The sequence below is a fragment of the Muntiacus reevesi genome, chromosome 4 (assembly GCF_963930625.1).
Source record: "Muntiacus reevesi chromosome 4, mMunRee1.1, whole genome shotgun sequence".
In the NCBI taxonomy this organism is placed as follows: domain Eukaryota; kingdom Metazoa; phylum Chordata; class Mammalia; order Artiodactyla; family Cervidae; genus Muntiacus; species Muntiacus reevesi.
Window position 1 is genome coordinate 103,193,893 of NC_089252.1, and position 24,165 is coordinate 103,218,057.

Consider the following 24,165-nt stretch of genomic DNA (forward strand, 5'->3'; position numbering starts at 1 on the left):
GAAAGTAAGTGAATTTATACTATTACAATATGCCGCTTACAGGTTACCAGCTGACAGTTTTACCTTGGCACTGCTTTTTCAAGGTTTTCATGAAATAGGATTAGGGACAGTTTACCAAGTATTAACAACTTATTCAAAGTGTAATCTAGACCTGAGACATATTTAGTCCTACAAAAACACATGTGGTCACTTACATCAAATAGATGCTTACCCTCTTTTGGTGATGGCTTAGCTACATTTGAAATGGACTTTATCATGAATATTCACTAAGCTTTTGTCTATTGATATGACCAAACTTCAAATTTTGAGCCCCTTCCAAGTAAATAATTTGCCCATTTAAATGCTCAGGGTATGGCCTCATTTTATAGTGCCATAAAACGAAATTTAAAAAGCCTCTCTAGAGAGCTGTGATTACCATTTTTTCTTTAGTTGTTAGCCAAGCGAATAAATATTCTTAGCAGTTCTGTCATCACATGTCATATAAAACTAGACCTAATGTTAAGATATAAGAGAGGATCCCAAGTTCTACAGCCTTCTATGCAGCTTGAGAGGAAGAAGTGATCCACCTGATCCATCAAACACTTGGATCTTCAGAAGCAGAGCTTAGCACACCCTCCCCCTGACTCCACGAAGGGTGTCAGAAGGGGCCCTTGAAAAGGTTTGGTTTGCTCAGGATAGGCTGGCTGGCTGCTCAGGGAAGTGAAGTTATAACTGTATGGCCCTGGGGTGCTATATGTTCCCAGCTGTCACTGAGCAAACACTTGGCTGTGGTTGAAGATAGTCACACAAGCCTCTCTTCCACCATATAACACTGTCTTCCATCATATGTATGTATTATTTTTTTTCCAATTCCTGACCAATGTCTTTCCAGTCTTCCTGCTTCCCTGGCTCCCCAGCATCCCTCCTTGGGTTCTCCAGCACAGGATCTCTCTTTTCAAAGGTCTCCATTAAAGCCTGGGACCTTTGTCAAACTCTTGACAGCTAGTAATTCATAAAGGAAAAATGAATTACCTGAGTTTTAGCATAGGTGTAGGACAAGAGAGTTGTTTGGAAGTGACTGCTATAGGCTATTAAGACAGCTACTTAGCTTTTAGGGCTGTCATGAGAGGGATGAAAAGTAATGAGTTAACCTGCTAAGAATTTGGCCATTTTAATCATTAGAGTCTGGGTATACTTTGTCTCCATTTATACGGAGTGGGGAAACAGTTATCTTGATAAGCAGGGATTTATCTCACCCCACCTCTCAGTGGCTGCCTGGACTCAGAGTAGAATGAACTCCTTTATGTAGCAAGGGGAATGGGCATGCTTTGTATGAGTAAGAAAAAGAAAAAAACTCATTGGTATTTTTTCAAAGTTCTTATCAGCAAAGAGCATTACCGAGAAACCCAATAGGGTTGTGATGACATTGAGTTTTTTCCTACCAGGAATGCACAGATGGCTGGAGTTAGAAGCTATTCATTTTTAGCACATATCTCTCATTAATGTTAGTAGAAATTACAACAGACCTATCAAAGGGGAAAAATAGAGGAGAGTCTGCTGTATCAAATAAATGGACATCATTTTTGTGCAAAAGTCACATACTTTGAATAATTCCTTTCTGTAATTATAACTTCCTGTAGTTAGTTTATTCTTCTTTCTGAATTTGTATGTTGTCATTGGTATTTTTAATGACCTGAAGAAAAGCATTTCAGCAAACTGCCCAGGTCTGAGACTTATAATTAGTCATTGCAGCTTGTGGGATCTTTTGTAAATAACTCAATGGAGATGTGTTTCTACATAAAAGTTCCCTTTGATTAATTACCCAGGAAATGCTTCCAGCTCATAGATATTTGTAAATCTGTATCATAAAATACTCCATTCCTAACAGTTCAGTCAGTGAGAAACTTGTGATTTTTCTTTTTTTTTTAAACCAGCATGTGTTTAGGTGTTGCCAGGACTTTAATCAGTTTCTACCAAACAGTAGTATGGAAACTAATTACCAGCAGCCAGGACATCTAGTTCCTAGTTATTTCACCTCTATATTCAGGGCTGAAACAGGAGATTCAAATTAAAATGTAGTATTTAAAAATGAAAAGAAAGTTCAAATAGAAATAAACTCAATTAATTAAAAATGCAAGCAACATCGGACTTGAATTCACCATAGTACAAAATTTTAGTAAAAATGTAATGCATTATTTTCTAATAGCACATTGCCTTCCTCATGGGGTGAACTTTGGATATGCTGAATTTATAGGATTTCTGGTTTCTTCAATTGGGAAAGAGGAAAATCTTTTTTACTTCTGATCTCCTCTTTGGATGAAGAAGAATTCTGACTTTAAAAGGTGATTTTATAAGTTCAGCAAATGGAGTTAGTGCTAAGAATCACTGCATAGGGTGAAGAGTGAGGTTAAGGCCACTTAGCAGAGCAAAACACCTACTTTTGGCAAATGACTTTATTTTTCCTACTTTACCTTGAATCTTAAATGTTTTTATATTCATCTAATTAATATTGAAGGTATTTTTCCTCATAACAGTAGGAAAAAAGAATCTGACATTACCTATTGGTGTAGAAAAATCCGTTTATACAGTGTAACTTTAGTTCTTCTGTCTAAATTACCCTATGTGAAAGTGGCTCAGTCATGTCCAACTCTTTGCGACCCCAGGGACTATACAATCCATGGAATTCTCCAGGCCAGTATATTGAAGTGGGTAGCTGTTGCCTTCTCCAGGGCATCTTCCCAGCCCAGGATTGAACCCAGGTCTCCCACATGGCAGGTGGATTCTTTACCATCTGAGCCACTAGGGAAGCCCTGGGATACTGGAGTCGGTAACATATCCCTTCTCCAGCAAATCTTCCTAACCCAGAAATCAAACCAGGGTCTCCTGCATTGCAGGTGAATTCTGTATCAGCTGAGCTACCAGGGAATCCCAAATTACACTATAGGTATACTTAATAGTCATTCATCACTATCCCATAAGTGCTTTATAAAACATTATTAAACTTCAGTTATTCCCCAAACCTTTAGCCCTTCACTGGGTAAATGGTTTCCTTGGACGCTACATGAGGAAGGTTTCCTCTTGTCTTTCCATCTTTCTTCATAATCTCAAAAGTTTTTAGTCTCTTGTAGAAATGCCTGCAGTGCAGGAGACCCTGGTTTGATTCCTGGGTCAGGAAGATCCCCTGGAGAAGGGATAGGCTACCCACTTCAGTATTCTTGGACTTCCCTGGTGGCTCAGATGATAAAGAATCCACCTGCAGTGTGGGAGACCTGGGTTCAATCCCCTGGAGGAGAGCATGGCAACCCACTCCAGTATTCTTGCCTGGAGAATCCCCATGGAAAGTGGAGCCTGGTGGACTACAGTCCATGAGGTCGCAAGGAGTCGGACACGACTGAGCGACTAAGCGCAGCACAATAGTGTCTTTTTTCAAAACAGAGTCTTTGCCTAAAGGAGGGATGCCTTCACGGGCACTTCACAAGTGTGTGTGTGTGTGTGTGTGTGTGTGTGTGTGTGAGAGAGAGAGAGAGAGAGAGAGAGAGAGAGAGATAACAAGCATGTAGGTATATTGGTGTATATGTTTATGTGAAATAAATGGAAGTAGCCTGTGTGCATGCAGGCGCAGTCGCTCTGTCAAGTTCAACTCTTCGCTACCTTATGGACTATATAACCTACCAGGCTCCTCTGGGGCAAAGGGCAGGAGAAGAATGGGGCGATAGAGGATGAGAGGGCACTCAGTCAATGGACATGAATTTAAGCAAACTCCAGAAATAGTGAAGGCAGGGAAGCCTGGAGTGTTGCAGTCCATGGGGTCGCAAAATCATCGACACAACTTAGTGCCTGAAGAACAACATACATGTGTGTGTATCTTCTGGTGTAAGAAATGCAGCATTTGCTGTGTTTTTTTGTGGTGAGAAGAGAAGATGTTTGGAACTGCTGACGGGGAGTGGTGGTGACATGGCTTGGGGAAAACAGTCTTGTATCTGTGTCGTGGTGCTTTATAGTGGAAGGTTTATCCTGGTTAGTGCTAATAAGAAATTAGCAAGCAAAGTAAATCCAAGAATAGAAATGATAGTTTAGGAAAATAACATGAGTTTTGGAATATAACAGATTGGGATAGAACTCAGCTCTTTCAAATGGAAGAGTCCTCTAAGCATGTTAATGGCTCATCCTCAATTTTATTGTCTCTAATAGGGATAACAATATCTGCATCACAGAGTGGTTTTGAGGATTAAACATGTGCATTGTCTAGTCCAGAGAAATGCTGAGAAAATACTTTCTTCTATAGCACACATACTGAGTCTTGGTGGCTGCTCTATGGGCTTTAGATTGACTTCCCTGATAGCTCATTGGTAAAGAATCTGCCTGCAATGCAGGAGACCCTGGTTCGATTTGGGTCGGGAAGATCTGCTGGAGATGAGATAGGCTACCCACTCCAGTATTCTGGCCTGGAGAATTCCATGCTTAGCTGGTAAAGAATCTGCCTACAATGTGGGTTTGATCTGGGTTTGATCCCTGGGTTGGGAAGATCCCCTGGAGAAGGGAAAGGCTACCCACTCCAGTATTCTGGCCTGGAGAATTCCATGTTCTCTATAGTCCATGGGGCTGCAAAGAGTTGAACATGACTGAGTGACTTCCACTTTCACTTTAGATGGAAAAATATTTCTAAAAGTTGATCCACTCTGCTTCATGGAGCTCCAGAAGCATTGCTATCCAAATGGAAATTAGAAAGGAGATGAAAAACTAGATGCTCAGGATCTTTCTACATCCCTCCTAGTAAAGATCCTATGACAACTCTAGTATGGAGGATTGGATTTCTGAGAGCAATAGATGGGGTCAGGGAAGGGGAAGCATTAGAGGGAAGGTTGATGATCCTATGGTGGGGAATCTGCAGGTAGGCTCTGGAGGAGGTCTAAGAGGTCACTGTGTTTCAGGAAACTTCCTGTAGCAGACAGAAGTCTAGGCTGGCTCTTGGTATTCTCTGATTGTCTTGGTTTGAGTAATCACAATCAAGTAGAAGACCTTTTCACAGTGGCAATTCAGAGAACAGGAGTGCATTGATTCACTGGAAGGATAGATGGGATGAAATCTGTCCAAATATATACTATGAAGTGGCTGGGAGTGGTCCTAACTTACATAACAGAGCTAAGTCCTGCTCCATAAACTCAGGGAGTCAAGAAATGCCACATCTTTAAATCTTTATTGCTTTTAAAGCAACTTAAACCTCAGACTTGAGGCACACAACCAGTAGGGCAAAAGCAGATGTATGATCCAAATGCCACCTCCAGAAGCCTTCAATAACCCTGTCACACTGCTCCTGAGGTCTGAACTTTTAACAGTAAAACTGAGATAACCCAGGACTTCAGATAGGTTCCATCTTCATGGCATGAAGTCCCGGGGCATGGTGTTGAGGGTATGTGGGCCTACTTTCAAGAAACTTTGTCCAGCACACAGTATTCTTTAACAGGTGTCACTGAGCAAAAGTGTCTGTTCCTATAGTAAGCCAGCCTAGATGTATGGAGAACCTAAGCCACTTTTACTGTTGTTATTATTTTCCTAATCATTAAAATTACTATAAGGTGTTTATAGATCCCTTGCTGTATGTCAGGCATTCTCCATGCCTTTTCTCACTCTTATTTTTCCTTTGAGTGTAGTTTTACTATTAATATACTATTGTGTGGATAAGGGAACAAGAAAAGTAATTATAGGTCCTTCAGTGAAGAAATGGTTCATCTGCATTTTGAACCCATGCAGTCAGGTGCCAAGTCATTCTATCCCATTGTCACTTTGGATTTGTCACTAGATGAAACTACTGGAACTAAGCCAGGGCCCTCCTGATTCAGCCTGGATGGCCTGTTGGTACTGCTTTTGAAAAGCGAAAGAAAGGCACTGTTCTGCTTTCAAGCAGAATCTCCAGGTTGGTCGGGGCTACAATATCTTAAGGGGAAAGTGAAGGCCAACCATCTATACCTCTGGGGGAATATGAAGATGCTGAATTACAGTGGAGGGTGCATTACCTTAGTACTCAACATGGAAACATTTCAAGAAGCTCTAACTGAGGAAACCTGGGGACCAGCTTGGTGGCAACCAGACCTAACTGCTTGTATCTCAGCTGGCAACCCCCAATGACACTGAAGGTCTTAGACATGAGTGAGTGTGTGCAAGTCAGTGAACTGCTCTGAGCAATAATCTCAGTAACTTCCCCTGCCATATGGGAAAGACAGAGACATGGTTCCTGTTCCTCTTGGCTTTTAATGCTCTATCAGTCATTTCCAACTGATATCTTTGTTTTTTTAATTGCATGTTTAAAAATTAGGATGCTTGTAGTACAGAAGAAAATTTATGTATTTTATTAGCTATGCCTTTTCTCACTGAACATCCATAGCTAGCAGGTCAAACAAATGATTATACTAATACTTGCTTAGAATGAATCTAAGGCTAAAAGGTATGTAAGTGAAAAACATTTAAAGAGAAATGTTACGTAGTAAGTATATACTGTAACAAAAATCAGTGAGATGATACACTAATGACTGAAGTTTGGGAAACTCTGTTTAACATTATTATTTCTCAGATTGCGTACCTCAGAGCAATAATTCAGCATTAAGATCTTGGGGGGAAAGGATTTGCATCAAGTTAAGTCTAATGAACATCCTACTATGACCCTTTTTGGAGATTCACAGTTCAGTTCAGTCAGTCAGTCATGTCCAACTCTTTGCAACCCCCATGGACTGCAGCATGCCAGGCACTCCTATCCATGACTAACTCCTGGAGCTTGCTCAAACACATGTCCATTGAGTTGTTGATGCATTCCAACCATCTCATCCTCTGTTGTTCCATTCTTCTTCTGCTTTCAATCTTTCCCAGCATCAGGGTCTTTTCCAGGGAGTCACTTCTTTGCATTAGGTGGCCAAAGTATGGAGTTTCAGCTTCAGCATCAGTCCTTCCAATGAATATTCCGGACTGATTTCCTTTAGGATTGACTGAGTTGAACTCCTTGCAGTCCAGGGGACTCTCAAGAGTCTTCTCCAACACCACAGTTCAAAAGCATCAATACATTGGTGCTCAGCTTTCTTTATAGTCCAGCTCTCACATCCATACATGACTACTGGAAAAACCATAGCTTTGACCAGACGGACCTTTGCTGGCAATGTAATGTCTCTGCTTTTTAATATCCTTTCTAGGCTAGTGGAGGTGATGGAATTCCAGCTGAGTTATTTCATATTCTAAAAGATGATGCTGCAAGAGTGTTGCACTCAATATGCCAGCAAATTTGGAAAACTCAGCAGTGGCCACAGGACTGGAAAAGGTTGGGATTGGATTTCATTCCAATCTCAAAGAAAGGTGATGCCAAAGAGCATTCAAACTACCCCATAATTGCACTCATCTCACACACTAGCAAAGTAATGCTCAAAATTCTCCAAGTCAGGCTTCAAACGTACGTGAACCATGAACTTCCAGATGTTCAAGCTGGATTTAGGAAAGGCAGAGGAACCAGAGATCAAATTGCCAACATCCACTGGATCATCAAAAAAGCAAGAGAGTTCCAGAGAAACATATACTTCTGCTTTGTTGATTAAACCAAAACCTTTGACTGTGTGGATCACAACAAACTGTGGAAAATTCTTCAAGAGATGGGAATACCAGACCACCTTTCCTGCCTCCTGAGAAATCTGTATGCAGGTCAAGAAGCAACAGTTAGAACTGGACATGGAACAAGAGACTGGTTCCAAATGGGGAAAGGAGTACGTCAAGGCTATATATTTTCATCTTGCTTATTTAACTTGTGTGCAGAGTACATCATGCGAAATGCTAGGCTGGATGAAGTGCAAGCTGGTTCAAGATTTCTGGGAGAAATATCAATAACCTCAGTTATGCAGATGACACTACTCTTAAGACAGAAAGTAAAAAGGAACTGAAGAGCCTCTTGATGAAAGTGAAAAAGGACTGTGAAAAAAGCTGACTTGAATCTCAACATTCAGAAAACAAAGATCATGGCATCTGGTCCCATCACTTCATGGCAAATAGATGGGGAAACAATGGAAACAGTGAGAAACTTTATTTTTTTGGACTCCCAAATCACTGAAGATGGTGACTGCAGCCATGAAATAAACAGATGCTTGCTTCATGGAAGAAAAACTATGACCAATGTAGACAACATATTAAAAAGCAGAGACATTACTTTGCCAACAAAGGTCCATCTAGTCAAAGCTGTGGTTTTTCCAGTAGTCATGTTTGGCTGTGAGAGTTGCACCATAAAGAAGGCTGAGCGCTCAAGGATTGATGCTTTTGAACTGTGATGTTGGAGAAGACTCTTGAGAGTCCCTTGGACTGCAAGAAGATCCAACCAGTCCATCCTAAAGGAAATCAGTCTTGAATATTCATTGGAAGGACTGATGCTGAAGCTGAAACTCCAATACTTTGGCCACTTGATGTGAAGAGCTGACTCATTGCAAAAGACCTTGATGCTGGGCAAGATTGAAGGCGGTAGGAGAAGGGGACGACAGAGGATGAGATGGTTGGATGGCATCACTGACTCGATGGACATGAGTTTGAGTAAGCTGTGGGAGTTGGTGTTGGACAAGGAAGCCTGGAGTGCTGCAGTCCATGGGGTCGCAAAGAGTTGGACATGACTGAGCGACTGAACTGAACTGAGGCTAGTCACAGCTTTTCTTCCAAGGAACAAGCATCTTTTAATTTCATGGCTATAGTCACCATCTGCAGTGATTTTGGAGCCCAAGAAAATAAAGTCTGTCATGGTTTCCAATGTTTCCCTGTTTTTCATGAAGTAATAGGACCAGATGCCATGATCGTCATTTTTTGAATGTTGATTTTAAGCCAGCTTTTTCACTCTCCTCTTTCACTTTCATCAAGAGGCTCTTCAGTTCCTCTTTGCTTTCTGCCATAAAGGTGTTTTCATATGTGTATCTGAGGTTATTGATATTTCTCCCAGAAATCTTGAACCAGCTTTTCCTTCATCCAGTCCAGCATTTCTCATAATGTACTCTGCACATAAGTTAAATAAGCAAGATGAAAATATATAGCCTTGACGTACTCCTTTCCCCATTTGGAACCAGTCTCTTGTTCCATGTCCAGTTCTAACTGTTGCTTCTTGACCTGCATACAGATTTCTCAGGAGGCAGGAAAGGTGGTCTGGTATTCCCATCTCTTGAAGAATTTTCCACAGTTTGTTGTGATCCACACAGTCAAAGGCTTTGGTTTAGTCAATAAAGCAGAAGTATATGTTTCTCTGGAACTCTCTTGCTTTTTTGATGATCCAGTGGATGTTGGCAATTTGATCTCTGGTTCCTCTGCTTTTCTAAACCCAACTTGAACATCTGGAAGTTCACGGTTCACATACTGTTGAAGCCTGACTTGGAGAATTTTGAGCATTACTTTGCTAGCATGTAAGATGAGTGGTTGTGAGGTAGTTTGAACATTCTTTGGCATCACCTTTCTTTGGGATTGGAATGAAAACTGATCTTTTCCAGTCCTGTGGCCACTGCTGAGTTTTCCAAATTTGCTGGCATATTGAGTGCAGCACTCTCACAGCATCATCTTTTAGGATATGAAATAACTCAGCTGGAATTCTGTCACCTCTACTAGCTTTATTCGTAGTGATGCTTCCTAAGGCCCACTTGACTTTGGACTCCAGGATGTCTGACTCTAGGTGAGTGATCATACCATCATGGTTATCTGGGCCATAAAGATCTTTCTTGTATAGTTTTTCTGTGTATTCTTGCCACTTTTCTTAATATCTTCTGCTTCTGTTAAGTCCATACCATTTCTGTCCTTTATTGTGCCAATCTTTGCATGAAATGTTCCCTTGGTATTGCCAGTTTTCTTGAAGAGATCTCTAGTCTTTCCCATTCTGTTGTTTTCCTCTATTTCTTTGCATTGATAACTGAGGAAGTCTTTCTTATCTCTCCTTGCTATTCTTTGGAACTCTGCGTTCAAATGGGTGTATCTTTCCTTTTCTCCCTTGCCTTTAGCTTCTCTTCTTTTCTCAGCTATTTGTAAGGCCTCCTCAGACAACCATTTTGCCTTTTTGCGTTTCTTTTTCTTTAGTATTGTTTTGATCACTGCCTCCTATATGAACCTTGTCCATAGTTATTCAGGCACTCTATCAGATCTGATTACTTGTATTCACAGTGCACTTTTTATAATAGTAAAGACTCTGAAAAGTCCTACAGCATAAGAAGCTAGTTCATATTTATTTCTGTCATCAAGGCTTATTGAAGCCTAGCCTTTCTTTTCTTGTTTTCCGTTTTTGTTTTGTTAACAGTTATTAACATCTTCCAGAGTTAGTGATGTCAGAGCACTCTCTGTAAATCACTGAGTGAAGAAAAACATCACCAAGTGAAACTGAAATAGGTGGCATTGCAGTGATGGGTTTTGGAAATGGTTAATTGTGTTGAGGCAGTTGTGTGGAAAGTGGTTTGTTCTGTCTTCTCATACAGTTGGAGGGAAGTGGCTTGCACCCTCTTTGATGGTAATTCTGCCATTTGGATATCCTTCACTGATTTTCACTTTGTCCACCACTCACCACTGATTCTGTTTTACTCTTTGACATTAGACTAAGAGTTACAAGAGGTTTGAGTTATGAGAAGAGTGGAAAGAACATGCATTTATTTTTGCAGTGAGTTGTCATGGGGATAAATACTTGGGAAAGTATAAGGATGTGTAAATTTCCATAACCCTTCATTGACCATAAGTTACGCCTTCCAAATGCCTTAGGTTACATTGGTGAAAATGTTTTGGAAGAAGTTTGGGAAATGGAAAAAATAAGTCTGTTGGGTAGAAGTAAGTAGTCCCCAAGAAATATCTGATACTGGCAGTAAAAAGATTGGGAAATCATTCAAAAGATTAGCACAAACAAAATAAAGGCTTAAAAAGTTTTAAAAAAATTAGCATGCAATTTGGACATTGATTAATGTCCAAATATCTGCTGTCCAGTATGGTAGTTACTAGCCACATGTGACTATTTACATTAAATTAACTAAGATTAAATAATCTTGAAAAGTCAATTTTATAGTTGTAGTAGCTGCACTTTAGCTATTCAGCAGCCACACATGACAAATGGCTACTGTATTGGACAGAATGGAACAGTTCCATAACTGGAGAAAAACTGCTGGGTAGCACATGAGGTATAGAGAATTCTGATATGGTCCCCATGACCTCTGTCCCCTGGTTTTCACACTCTTGAATAACCCCTCCACTTGAGTGTGGGCAGGACCTGTGACCTATATGAAGTTAATAGAATATGGCAAAAGTAATGGATGCCGCTTCTTTGAATAGTTATATTATATGGCAGAGATGATGGGATATCACTCCTGTTGTAAGAGTCTTCCTCAGCCGATTGAGGAGAGAGATTCTCCTGCTGGCCTCAGAGAACCATACAGCTATGTGAACTGACTGTGCAGAATGCCATATGGCAAGGAGCTATGAGCTGCCTCTTGGACCTGCGGATGGCCTCCAGCTCCGGCCAGCAGCCAGGGAAGAGCTGGGAACCTCATTCCTACAGCTGCAAAGAAAGGAATTTTTCCAATAACCTGAATGAGCCTGGAAGTACGGTCTTCTCTATTTAAGCCTACAAATGAGAAATGCAGTCTGGCTAACATCTTGATTTCAGCCTGGTAAAACCAGGAGCACAGGGACCGGCCACGCTGTGCCTGGACTTCTGACTCACAGAAGCTGTGAGATAATAAATAAGTGTTTGTTTTAGGCTGCTAAATTTGTGGTAATTTGTTAGGCAGCAAGGGAAAACTGATTTGGTGTTAGTCTAAACTATCTTTGTGAAGTTCTGATAAGCTTTGTCTCAGGTGGTCCAGATCTTAAAGAGAGTATAACTTACTTAATGAGGCTGGTGCTTTGCCTCCCTGTTAGGGAAAAGAAAAAAAAGGACTGTGTCCAAAAAAAAAAAAAAAAAAATATATATATATATATATATATGTAGGTAGATAGATAGATAGATAGATAGCCAGAATGACCCATTTACTTTTGTGGCAAAGCTCTCATAATAATGTACAGTAATATAGCATACTAGATGAGACCATGAGCTTAGGCATCATAGAAATTATGGATCCTCTGCTTATTAACTATATTATGTTGGGTCAGTACTTAACCTCTCTAAGCCTCGTTTTCTTAATCTATAAAAGGATGTTGTTTTAACTAAAATTATATTTTTATAGTGCACAGTGCCTGACACATACTATGACATCTGGAAACAGAGGGCAGTTTTATTATTTAGCGATATTTTAGCATTGATTTCTGATAGGAAGTAATATAAACTCTAACACATTATTCCTGTACTCTAGTTTGGAAAATCAGCATAAAAGATTTTTATCTTCTTATGCCTTCACTCTGTTTTATGTCTGGGCTTCTACAGGCCAATTCCAGGTTGAATGCAATAAAAATAGGTCTTGCATACACCAAATGCCCCTGTGCTCATAGGTTGCTTTGGCTGTATATTGTCTGGGCAAATCGCCCCCAACCTCTGGCCAGACTGTGGAATGTTGGTTTCCTCAGACATTAGCCCCCTGAGGGTCAATTTTCACAGTTTCCATATGTTTTTATATTACCCCAAACTGTAAATACAACTGACACCCTACCAAATTGGCCCTAATGTTCCTGTGTCTAATGGTGGAGTTGGAGGCTTTTATAAAAAAACAATGCTCTGTGGAATTGTGGCAATTATACAAACGTTTTGTTTTTAAAGTGTTCAGATTCCATTTTTTTTTTTTTTTTTTTAATTTGAAAAGAACTAAATGATGTGCAAGGAGAAAATTGGAGGGAACAGGCAGGAGTTTTCATCTTAGGTCTGGGTCCTTTCTTGGTTTTGCACCCATGTTCCCAGAAATTCTGTCCTGTGGTCTGTTACCTGTTATCTGCAGTTGTCCTTGGTCCTTTGTGTTTCTCTTACTTTCCATTTTTGTTGAACTTCTACTTTCATCTTCACTTATTTTATCATTTCCCAACTCTTAGTCTTGATTTAAGTCTGTTTGTATGGGAGGAAGAGCCAAGCTCATTATGAGGCAGTGAAGTCCCAGGATATGAAATACACTAAACTTTTCTACTTGTGGAGGTAGACTCATCCATAAAAGCTAATCATTTGTTCAAAAATGGCCACATTGAGGTTAATGGGTCCAGAGACCGGAAATTAACGGGAAATTGCATGGTGTCCTTGTTGGTTTTGGGTTCAGCTTCCTAGCTGGGTCTTTATTTCAGTAACTATCACTGCCCCCATGAAGTCTAAAGCTGTTAAGCTCCCACCTTCCATTCCAGAGCTCCCCTGGCTGAAAACTAATATTCTTGGGTAATTGCCTCATATGTATCTAGTTCTCTAACAGTCAACCAAGTTGCTTCTCGGCATCCTGTGAAGTTTGGAATGGTGTGCCTTAAAGTAGCTGAACTATGGAACAGAGATTGTATCCTGAGCATGTCTGTTTCTCCTCCCTAGAGCTTTTTGAGGCTGCTTGAGAGAAGAGAAAGTGAGACAGTGGTGTGAAGGATTTCTGGGACATTCTCCACAGCTGGTTGGCAGTGCACAGAGATTAAGGGGCTGGGGGTAGCCTCTGGGCCAGAGTGATTCCGAATTCTGCCTCTGCTGCTCAGTTACTCTGTAACTTTCAGCTGTAAGAATAATCAAAGGACCATTGATTAATAGGGTTGTGAGGATTACGTGAGCTAGTGTATGTAAAGTGCCTAGTGCACATCATGGGATGTGAGCATTTGCTGCTGTGATTGTCATTTCCTGGCTTCAGCAAACTGTGTCTCATGGGCCAAATTCAGCCCTGCCACCTGTTCTTATAAATAAAGTTTTATTCATGTATAGTCACACCCATTTGGGTACATGTTATCTGTGACTTATTTCATGCTACAATGACAAAATTGAGACACAGATGAATACTGTTTACAAAGGTTGCATAGCCCCCAAAGCATAAGTTATTCACTATATATAGCCTTTTATGGAAAAAAGTTTGCTGATCCCCATTTTTGGTCTTTAGAAAGCTTTTCTAAGCAGGATAAATGAGGACAAGCCATTAGCCTGCTGTGAACTCTGTAGATTTTTTTTTTTTAATTATCTATTGAATATAAATTAAGAAAGAGAAACAAGGCTCATTTCTTTTGGATTCAACCTTTTAGACTTTCAGTTTAATTTCAAGAATGACTATAGGAATAAGAACTCTAGTTTGTTACTGTGTTTTTACCAGGTAATGCCCTGTTATATTCATTGGTCCAGTTTTATTTTATTTCTTTTTACTGTATCTGAGTTTCATTTCATTGACAATAAACTGATATTCATTATATGAGATTGAATTCTTCTTTGTAGAAGAATTCTCATTTTCAGACCTGCATGACCAGCCCATGCCCTCTGGGTCACCATACCTACCTGGGAGACCAAGTGATAAGAAATTTATTTAGTAGTCAAAGTCAATAGAAAGAGCCAAGCTTCTTAGGTAATCATGTGACCCTTACAATGGTATTGTATAGTCTACTTGATGGAAGCGTGCCTTATTAATAGATGCCCATTGATTGAACATTGACTTCTGAAGCAGGTGAAAAAAAGGCCTTGCCTTTTCTGTTTGAGTTTCCTCTGATGACAGTCCTACCGAGTACATCTAGAGGAGGGCAAGGAGGTATCGGAAAGGGTTGCCTCTCTCTGCTTTCTATCCCTGGGGTCGTCTCTAACAGGCCCCCATCATCTCTTGTCTTGAGATTAGGCTGTCAGTCATTGGGCTCCATTCATACTTACATGCTCCTTTGATACTTTGGGTGAGGAGATTCTGCAGGGCTAGAATAAAGGAGAACAGTTGGAAGAAGTCATCCCTTTGAAACCTCTCCTACATGAAATATCTGTAGAAAAACAAACCCTTCTCTTGCTAATTGTGACCATCTTCTGCTCTGTAACCTTTTCTCTAGGTTTTCTTGGCTCTTGTTGGCAAATGAGGTGAGGGAAATAGATACACACTTTAGAAGAGTGTTGTTTAGGTCAGAGGGTTCAGGCTAGCATTTATAAATTACCCACTGTGTTCAAGGGACTGTTGTAGGAACATTAGGCTTACGAAATCATTTAATGCCTCCCATCCCCCATGAGATAACTTGCCCAGAGTCACACACTTTCTAAGTGTCGCCTCTGTGATGAAAATACAACCAATCTGGCAGCAAAGTCATTGGTTTTGGGCATCTTATGATCTTGTTTCTTGACCTGCTTTGTCTCAAATGATTCACCTGTTTCTTCAGGCTGAATGAGAAATAGACATATAGAATCTTCTCCTCCAAGGAGAATTTTGCTGGTGGAGTCTGATACTCTAGGGTGAAAAGTTAAGACTCTCGTTGTCTCTGAGAAGCTCCACTTCTCAAGTTTTCAAATCTGAACAACCCCTTGCCTTTAACCCTTCTTTCTTTAGCAATATTATCAGGTTCATGTTATACCTGACTGTCCTAGTACGTGATAAATGATGTCAGTCTAAGTTATGTTGGCATCATGTGCTTTAACTGAGGTGGCCTTATCTCTGGATCCTCATGCAGCCCCAGACACCACAGGAGAGGTGGGAACAGAGAAGAGGGAGATGGGAGGGTATTCATTGCCAGGGAATGAAGGGAGAAAGGACCAGAGGTAAGGAGGGGAGGGGGAATCTACTGAGGAGGGAAGCCAAGAAGGGAGCATGAGGAGATAGGGGGCATCCTGCTGGAGGGTGTTGGTAAGGACCTAGGCAGTCATCAACGCCCCTGGCCCAGCTGGTAGGCTGCTCTTGAGTGGAGGCTGCAAAACGCAAAGTTCAAGAGATCTGGCTCGTTCCGGAACTAAATCCTAAGACCTTGATCCTACTTGTTGCCTTCTGTTGGGAGGAGAGTGAGATTCAAGTAGCCAGAACTGGCCAAATGCTTTCTCTCTAAGGAAGGCATAATGCTCATGATATTCAGCACATTTGTGTGTGCTCTAAAAGTATCTTTAGAATATTTATGACAGATTCCTAAATTTATAGCTATGCTGAAGTACTGAACGGTATTTACAAGCGTTTGAAAAAATGGGATCATCTCAGTGGTTAAAAGTAAAAACTTTTATTATGGGAAACTCAGCACGCAGTCCTCATCATTTGTGTGTGTGTGTGTGTGGCCCATCACCTGTGCAGTCGCTCCAGGATCCCAGCTCACTTACCCAGGCTTGTCGTGACCTTCCTGCAACACTTCTATTAGGGTAAGGTTCCAGGAATGTAACTTATCTTATTAAGGAAATCACAAGTAGAAGCTAAATGTGTGACAAAAGGGGTTTTGTAATAATGCATTCCAAAGTACATTGTCTGAGGTATTTGGAATGCCTGCCATTCTGGTGTGGGGAGCAAGACACTAAATATGTGTCCACAATATTGCACAGGACACCATTACATTCGCATTGTAAACTAAGTGTGAGAGAGAGGGAACATCCTATAGTCTGTCTAAACATTTTGCCTATGCAAATTCATCACCTCTTCACAATAACTCTGAATTACACACAATTATTCCCATTTCATGTGTGATGTACAAAGAGGTTAAGAAATTTGCGTATGGCCACACAGCTATAAACTACTAGACTTCCAGTGGAAACCCAGGCAGTCTGGCTCCAGAGTTTATAGTACTAGTCCTTGCACTGCAGCTGCTCCTGGAAAATTCATGTAACTCAGAAAGTATCTTCCATTGTGGTTGTACCATTTTACACTTCAAGTTAAACCTGCGTCTAGTTACTTATCCAAGAGAAAGGAAAACATATGTCCACGGTGTGGGAGGGTGTGGGGAACTGGTATAGTAATGTTCATTGCAATCTTCCTCTTTTAAAAAAAATCAGAAACAACCCAAATATCCACTTATCAAGGGAATAGCTAAATAAACTGTGGTATGTTCATAGTAATGGAATAGTATTCAGCAATAAAATGGAACTTACATACAACATTTTGAGTGATATCAAAAATCCTACACTGAGAGAAGTCAGACACAAAAGAATGTATACCATATGATTCTTTGAAGTTCAACAATAGGCAAAACAAATACATGTAGATAGAAGTTAGAGTAGAGATTACTTTCTCACAGAGGGAAAAAAGGAACATGAGGCTAGGGGATGGCAAGGTTCTGTATTTTGACTGGTCAAAAATCATTGACTTGTGTACTTAGTATCTGTGCCTTTCCTTGTCTGTATTTATACCTCACTTAAACACATACACAAAAATACAGTAGGATGTGAAAACTCCTGCTTCTTCAATCTCAATATCTTCTTCAGTGATAACTATTGTTTACAGACTGGGTTGGAGTTTCCAGGAGTATATATACAGGCTATTTTGATATGAGTGCATGTATACATCCCAGTAGGCTTTTATATTTTAACATAAGTAGGATCGACTTCCCTTTCACTTTTCACTTTCGTGCATTAGAGAAGGAAATGGCAACCCATCCCAGTGTTCTTGCCTGGAGAATCCCAGGGACGGGTGAGCCTGGTGGGCTGCTATCTATGGGGTCGCACAGAGTCGGACACGGCTGAAGTGACTTAGCAGCAGCAGCAGCAGCAGGATCAGACTATATGTATTATTCTGCAAACTGCTTTCTTTATTTGGTTAACAATACGTCTTGAAAATTTTTTCCATGTCCACACTTCAGTTTTGCCTGAATGTCTTTAGCTAGCTTAAGATTCTATAATATGAATGTACTTGATTTCTTCAGCTAGTTTCCTTCTGATGGACAGTTCAGTTCAGTCACTCAGGTGTGTCCGACTCTTTGCGACCCCATGGACTATAGCATGCCAGGCCTCCCTGTCCATCACCAACTCTCGGAGTTCATCCAAACTCATGTCCATTGAGTCAATGATGCCATCCAACCATCTCATCCTCTGTTGTCCCTTCTCCTGCCTTCAATCTTTCCCAGCATCAGGGTCTTTTCCAATGAATCAGTTCTTCGCATCCGGTGGCCAAAGTATTGGAGTTTCAGCTTCAGCATTAGTTCTTCCAGTGAATATTCAGGATTGATTTCCACTCGGGTTAACTGATTGGATCTCCTTGCAGTTCAAGGGACTCTGAAGAGTCTTCTCCATCACCACAGTTCAAAAGCATCTGATGGACAGTTAGGCATTTATCAGATTTTCATGTTTGCAAAGATACGAAAATTATTGCACACATATATCTGTGCATACATGCAAGCATTTTTGTAGGCCACTTGCCTAGAATTGGGTTTGCTGGGGCAAAAGGTATGTACACTTCGGTGGATACACACAAATTGGCTTCTAAAAATGCTTTTTTAAATGACACTTGTGACATATGACGGAGCTGGATTCCTGAATCCTCTCCAACAGTGAATGTTATCAATTTAAAGATTTTGAGACCAGGTGGATTAAAAAATGACAGACATATTGTTTCTGTGGGGATTTTAAAAGAAGGAAGCTTTCTTTTAGTTTATATGCAAAAATACACATGCTCTTAGAGAAACATATGCATCTCCTGCCCTATATTCTGGGGTACGTCATAATAGAGAACAATTTCCTTTCCTTTGGGAAGAACGAAAAAGAAAAGAGATACTAAGCCCTGACAGTCTGATAAGTGGGAAAAAAATATGGTATTAAAGATAGGAGAACTAAAAATCCTAAAAGTTTAAATAAATGAAAGAGATCTCAAACCTGGTGAAAGTAATATTTACTTTGAGTGTCAGAGAAGGTGTAAGGTTTTTGAAAGTATTTCACATGGTTTCTAAATTCAAACATTATTATCATATCAATTAGATATATATTAACATAGAGAAGTGACAATGACATCAATGCAAGCATTCATTCAACCGAATGAGTATTTTTGAAAGTATAATGCTCTCTCAACAGCAAGTTAGAGAATACTTTAATTCTAATTTGATGGACTATTTTAGTGTGAATAGCAGGATTCTGTTCTCTCTTTCATTCCTTTTAAAAAATTTTATTTTATTTGAGATAGAGTTAATTCACAATGTTATATTAATTTCTGCTGTATAGCAAGGTTATTCAGTTATACACACAGATATATATATATATATATATATTCCTTTTTTGTTTTATATTATGGTTTATCACAGGATATTGAATATAGTTCCCTGTGCTATGTAAAAGGACCTTGTTGTTTATCAATTCTCTATATAATAGTTTGCATCTGCTAATCCCAAACCCCCAATCCACCCCTCCCCACCTTCCTTGTGGCAACCATAAGTCTGTTCTTTATGTCTCCAAGTCTGTTTCAGTTTCATAGATAAGTTCATTTGTGTCATATTTTAGATTCCACATTTAAATTATATTATGCTGCTGCTGCTAAGTCGCTTCAGTCGTCCGACTCTGTGCGACCCCATAGACGGCAGCATAGGGTATAACAAATGTCTTTCTCTGTCTGACTGACTATATTTAGTATGATAATCTCTAGGTTCACCCATGTTGATGCAGATGACATTACTCTGTTCTTGTTTATGGCTGAGTAGTATTCTGGTGTGTGTGTGTGTGTGTGTGTGTAGACTTTTAGATTTTTAGGTTGCTTCCATGTCTTGGCTATTGTAAATGTGCAGTGAACTTTAGGGTGCATGTGTCTTTTCAAATTATAGTTTTCTCCAGATATATGCCCAGGAGTGAGATTGGAGGATCATATGGCAACTCTGATTTTAGTTTTCCGAGGAACCTTCATAATGTTTTCCATAGTGACTATACCAATTTCCATTCCCACTATCAGAATAAGAGGATTCCCTTTTCACCACACACTCTCCAGCCTTTGTTATTTGTAGACATTTTAATGATGACCACTCTGACTTGTATGAGGTGTAGTTTTGATTTGTATTTTTCTAGTTATTAGCTATATTGAACATCTTCTCTTATGCCTATTGGCCATCTGTATGCTATCTTTGTAGAAATGTCATTCATTCATTCTTAATATGGTAGCCATTGTTCTTCTTGATACCTGTTGGAATTTTAAAAGTGCTGACTTTTTAATTTTGAAAATTGATGTGTCTTGCTTTATGAAACTGGTCAATTTAAGGTGAACATGGAAAACTGACCCTATCACTGTACTCGCCAACTAACCTCTATTCACCACTGGATCCAATAACTGCTTTTTTGAAGAAACATTGTGTCTTGAGTATATTTTAATGGTGTTTCCTTGCAGAAAAATTTCACTCCCAAAAAACACATTTTTTTCTAGAACATAGAGTAGGTCAGTTTCTGGCAGAGCCTTGGCATGCCAGGGTGCCTAGTGGGTGGGAGTTTGGGGAGTGGGTGTCATTGACACTGTTCTCTGAGGCAGTATTGCCCGAGGGCTTTGTCATCTGTACCCCAGGGGCTCTACCTTCTTAAATTTAGAGACAGTTGAGATATGTACTGAGTTTAGCATGATTTATGCAGTGTGAATTTACTCTTGCAGGTTGTAAAAGACTGATACGTCACTTACAAATCTCTATTCTTGGAAATGTCAAATTTATTGGTAGTAAAAATCACTATTCATTCCAGTGAGCTTCTGTGGGTACATTTACTCTTCTTCAAGGAATCTCAAATTTTTAAATTTCATGACTTATCTACCTGCCTCCCTCTCTCTCCTCTTACCCTGTAAATTGCTGTTTCTGACCTGTGCTTCATAAACTTGTGGCTTCCCTGAGGGGCACCTGAAAGAGAGAGTGTCTGGTAGATGAAGTACTGATCACCTGTTCCCACCCCACCCCACTCTTTATCTCTATCCTACCTCTGGCAGAGCAATTTTTCCTTCCACATTTAGCTTTCAAGGAAACTTTCAGTCGAAGAAAGACTTCTACCCATAGAAATACATTTGAAAACCATAGCACTCCTGTCAAGGAGTTTGCGTACTGTATATGTATCTCTTGATGTTCACGTGTACAGAGATAAGATGGTCATTATTATCACCTTACCCTGCACTGATCTATTAGGCCCAAATCCTAAGCAGTGCCATTCAAAACCCAACCTTTCTAATCACTGGAGTCCTAAGTAAGTCAGTATTTGAAGGAATGGTTGGAGAATTTGATGATCGGCCTCCATCACAGAGTCCAAACTTTAGTTTCTCTTTTTTCCTAGCTACTCGTTCTTTATTTAGGAAAGCTTTCAGGGATGTGTGGATTTTGAATTTTTTTTAATTTTCTTTTTGGATTGAAAAAACCACTGCAGCATCCCAGGAGATAAGGTCTAATATGTTCAAACTGCTTCAAGAACTATGTGGGAGTTTTTTTAACAGTGCAAATGATGTTTGTAATAATAATCTATTGTATTTATCCCTGGTACTTGAAGGGGAAATATTTAGCAATTAGTTCTATATAAGTGTGGATTTTAAAGTAATAAAAAAATATATTCGGTTATAAAGATATTCTGTAATTGAACAGTCTCACTAGTGTTATGGACCTCTCCATCGCATTCTGTTACTGATCTTACTTCCTACGCAACAAGAAAATGTGCTTCCCCTGGCTTAGTGTGAACTTTGGAACCTCCATATTCTTGTTCAATTAGGAAGCAAGAGATCATTCTTAGCACCTACATAGTAACCAAAAGACAGTCTTCTAAAAGTAGATTAGTGTATACACTTAGTTCATAGCTTCATAGGTATGTAATACTGTATTTGCTAAAAATGAGAAATGTCAGACAGTGATTATCCAGTCCAACTAATGAGTAAGAGGATGGTTATTCCACCTGAACTTTTATCCCCTTAATATGTGCCACCAGAAGTATTTAAATCAGTTGGTTCTGTAAATATTTGTAAAGAGCCAAAGTGTGCAGAATATTTTTATTAGCAAGATTTCTAATAGATTTTTCAGCTTAATAAACAGTTCTCTTGAACTTCATTTTCTTGGCGTTGGAGGGTGTAGGGGAGTGTATAATTTTATAAGGACTAGAAATAAGGGTTTCTTGTTGAGCGGAGCTACCACCTGGTTATTGTTTCATCTGGACATGTTTGCTGTTTATCATCAAATTCTCATCTCATCCATAAGTCTGCAAGAGCAGTGGTTCTGAATACCCTTCTGTTGGGAGTCAGGGCTCAGTAACAGTGGCTGACTCAGCAGTGCTGGGGAGAGGTCACAAAGGGATTGCCGGGGACCCCCAAGTGACTCTGCTCCAGGTCTCTCCTCTTTTGGAATCACTGTTCCTGAGCGCTCTGTACTGCCCTCCTGTCTCCTCATGTGTTGGATTAGATTTATGGGAGCTGCTGTCGACATGGTTGCCTAAATCTGTGGAATGTTTTGCTAAACGCTGCTGGTGAAATAGTCCACATGAAGTCTGTAACTCCCTCCAACATACACACCTTTTTTTTTTTTTTTTTAAGAAAACTGTCTTCTATCCTTAGTCTTTTATTCACTTGATCGCTTTATGATTTTTCACTTTGAATCCTATAGATTCATTAAGAACTTTTATTCCAACCTCTCAGGCTTTATTTAACATGGTGATTAGCCAAAGTGTTACTCTGCTTGAGCTAAGTGATGACAGTGTATTTGATTGGAGCCTTGTAATTATTATTTTAAAATCAAAGTAATAGATTATGATTTCAAAATAGGAACATGATCCAAAAGAATAATAGTAATTAGAACAGCAACCACTTAGAAGAAAGTAAATGCCCCCATCACAGACCACAGGACCCTCTGTGTGGCCTGAGTCCCACCTACCTTTGCAGTTCCATTTCCCATCTCACTTCTTCCCCAACCCTGTACCTTCCTACTGTCTGTCCCCCTGCCTTGCCTGGACTAGCTTCACTGTAGCCTTCCAGTTGATAGAAGTAACTGGACTCTTTCCTGCCTTGGGAATAACACCTTTTGTTCTCTCTACCTAAGGGGCTCCTCCACTAGTGTCTCCTGGGTTGGATTCTTTGAGTCTCACCCATAGTCTTGTTTCCTTAGCAGGTTTCCCTGACCACAGTGACTGCAGTCATTCCCACACCCTACTGCTTGTCCACATATAATCACATCATCATCTCTCACAGCATGCTATTTATTTCCTTCAACATATGGAAACCCAAGTTGTGTGTTCTTGATACTTGTCTGTCTCCCCCCACTGGACTCCTAACTCCATGAGCAGGGTGAAGACTATACCTGTCCCATTCACCACAGCAGCCTCACTTCCATTCTGGCACCTGGTGTTCAGTGGGTGCTCCAGACATGTTTGTGGTTGAATGAATGGAATGTTTTGAAGTCCTAAATTTTCCTGAACACATATCAAAATATTCTATACTGGGTACTTCTTTTATGATAACACATTATCTTCCAGTGGTTGAATTTAACCAAGCTGTGCTGACTTTTCTCAGGCATATGAAGGATCAAAACAAGAAGGTGGCCAACCTGAAGCACAATCAACAGTTGGAAAAAAAGAAGAATGCCCAGTTACTGGAAGAAGTCCGCAGGCGAGAGGATAGCATGGCTGACAACTCTCAGCATTTGCAGGTGAGTCCAGCCTTCTCCTCTTAACCCTTAAATAATTGGAGATCAACTCGCTCCAAAATATACTCCTTGCTGTGGGAAAGCATGCATGGAAATGGTGGATGTACCTTTGCTTTAAGTCCTGCACTAACCGTGTACTCCCAGGGAACCCAGTAGGTCTTTCTGAGTACGGAGCATAATTTTCAAAATAGTGCCCAAGAAAGGCGCAGGTTATGGTGGAACTTGCTCAGTCTGCACACAGTCTCCTGGTTCCTGTGCCTCACCTTAAAAGGTAAGGGCTGCGGTTATAGAGTTGGCAAGAATCTTGAAACAGAAATGTCTTCCTTTTAGAATTATATTGAACTTGTTTTGGTGTCAGGAGTGAAATGTATGGGTGTTATCACAGAAGGTATTTGGAAGAGGATGCATCAAACTGATTTCAGACATTTTACAGAACTGGTTTTGTTTTGTTCAAAACTCCAAGGCTCTGATCATTATTCTGTCTTTTCTGTGGAATATAGTTATCTCTGAATGGATGGCCCTATCTCAGAAACCAACTGGCCGACTGAAAACACCAATTTTTCCTCATTAGCCATCCCTATTTTTGTTGAAAGAGCTCTCTCCATGTGCTCAATAAAACATTCAAACTAAAACAGGGCATTTGCTTTGAAGTTCCTTTATTTATTCCAGTGTGCCTTTAAACAGAGCAGTTCAAGTTCTAGTTGGCTGGAGTTCATGTTAAATTCTGCTTATTAATTAGTGTCTTTCTCTAGTTATATATTAGGTTTCCTCCTTGGAGATAGAAGAAGTTAGATAATTTCAGTATGT

At 40.0% G+C, this 24,165-nt stretch overlaps 1 protein-coding gene across 1 annotated transcript in view; it reads left to right on the forward strand.

Annotated features, from left to right (window-relative positions):
- Positions 1–24,165, forward strand: part of ERC2 (ELKS/RAB6-interacting/CAST family member 2) — a 919,595-nt gene that overhangs the window by 451,391 nt on the left and 444,039 nt on the right. The window contains exon 13 of the mRNA XM_065935028.1: positions 23,226–23,361. Coding sequence (XP_065791100.1) covers positions 23,226–23,361 — 136 coding nt within the window. The remainder of the gene's footprint in view (positions 1–23,225; positions 23,362–24,165) is intronic.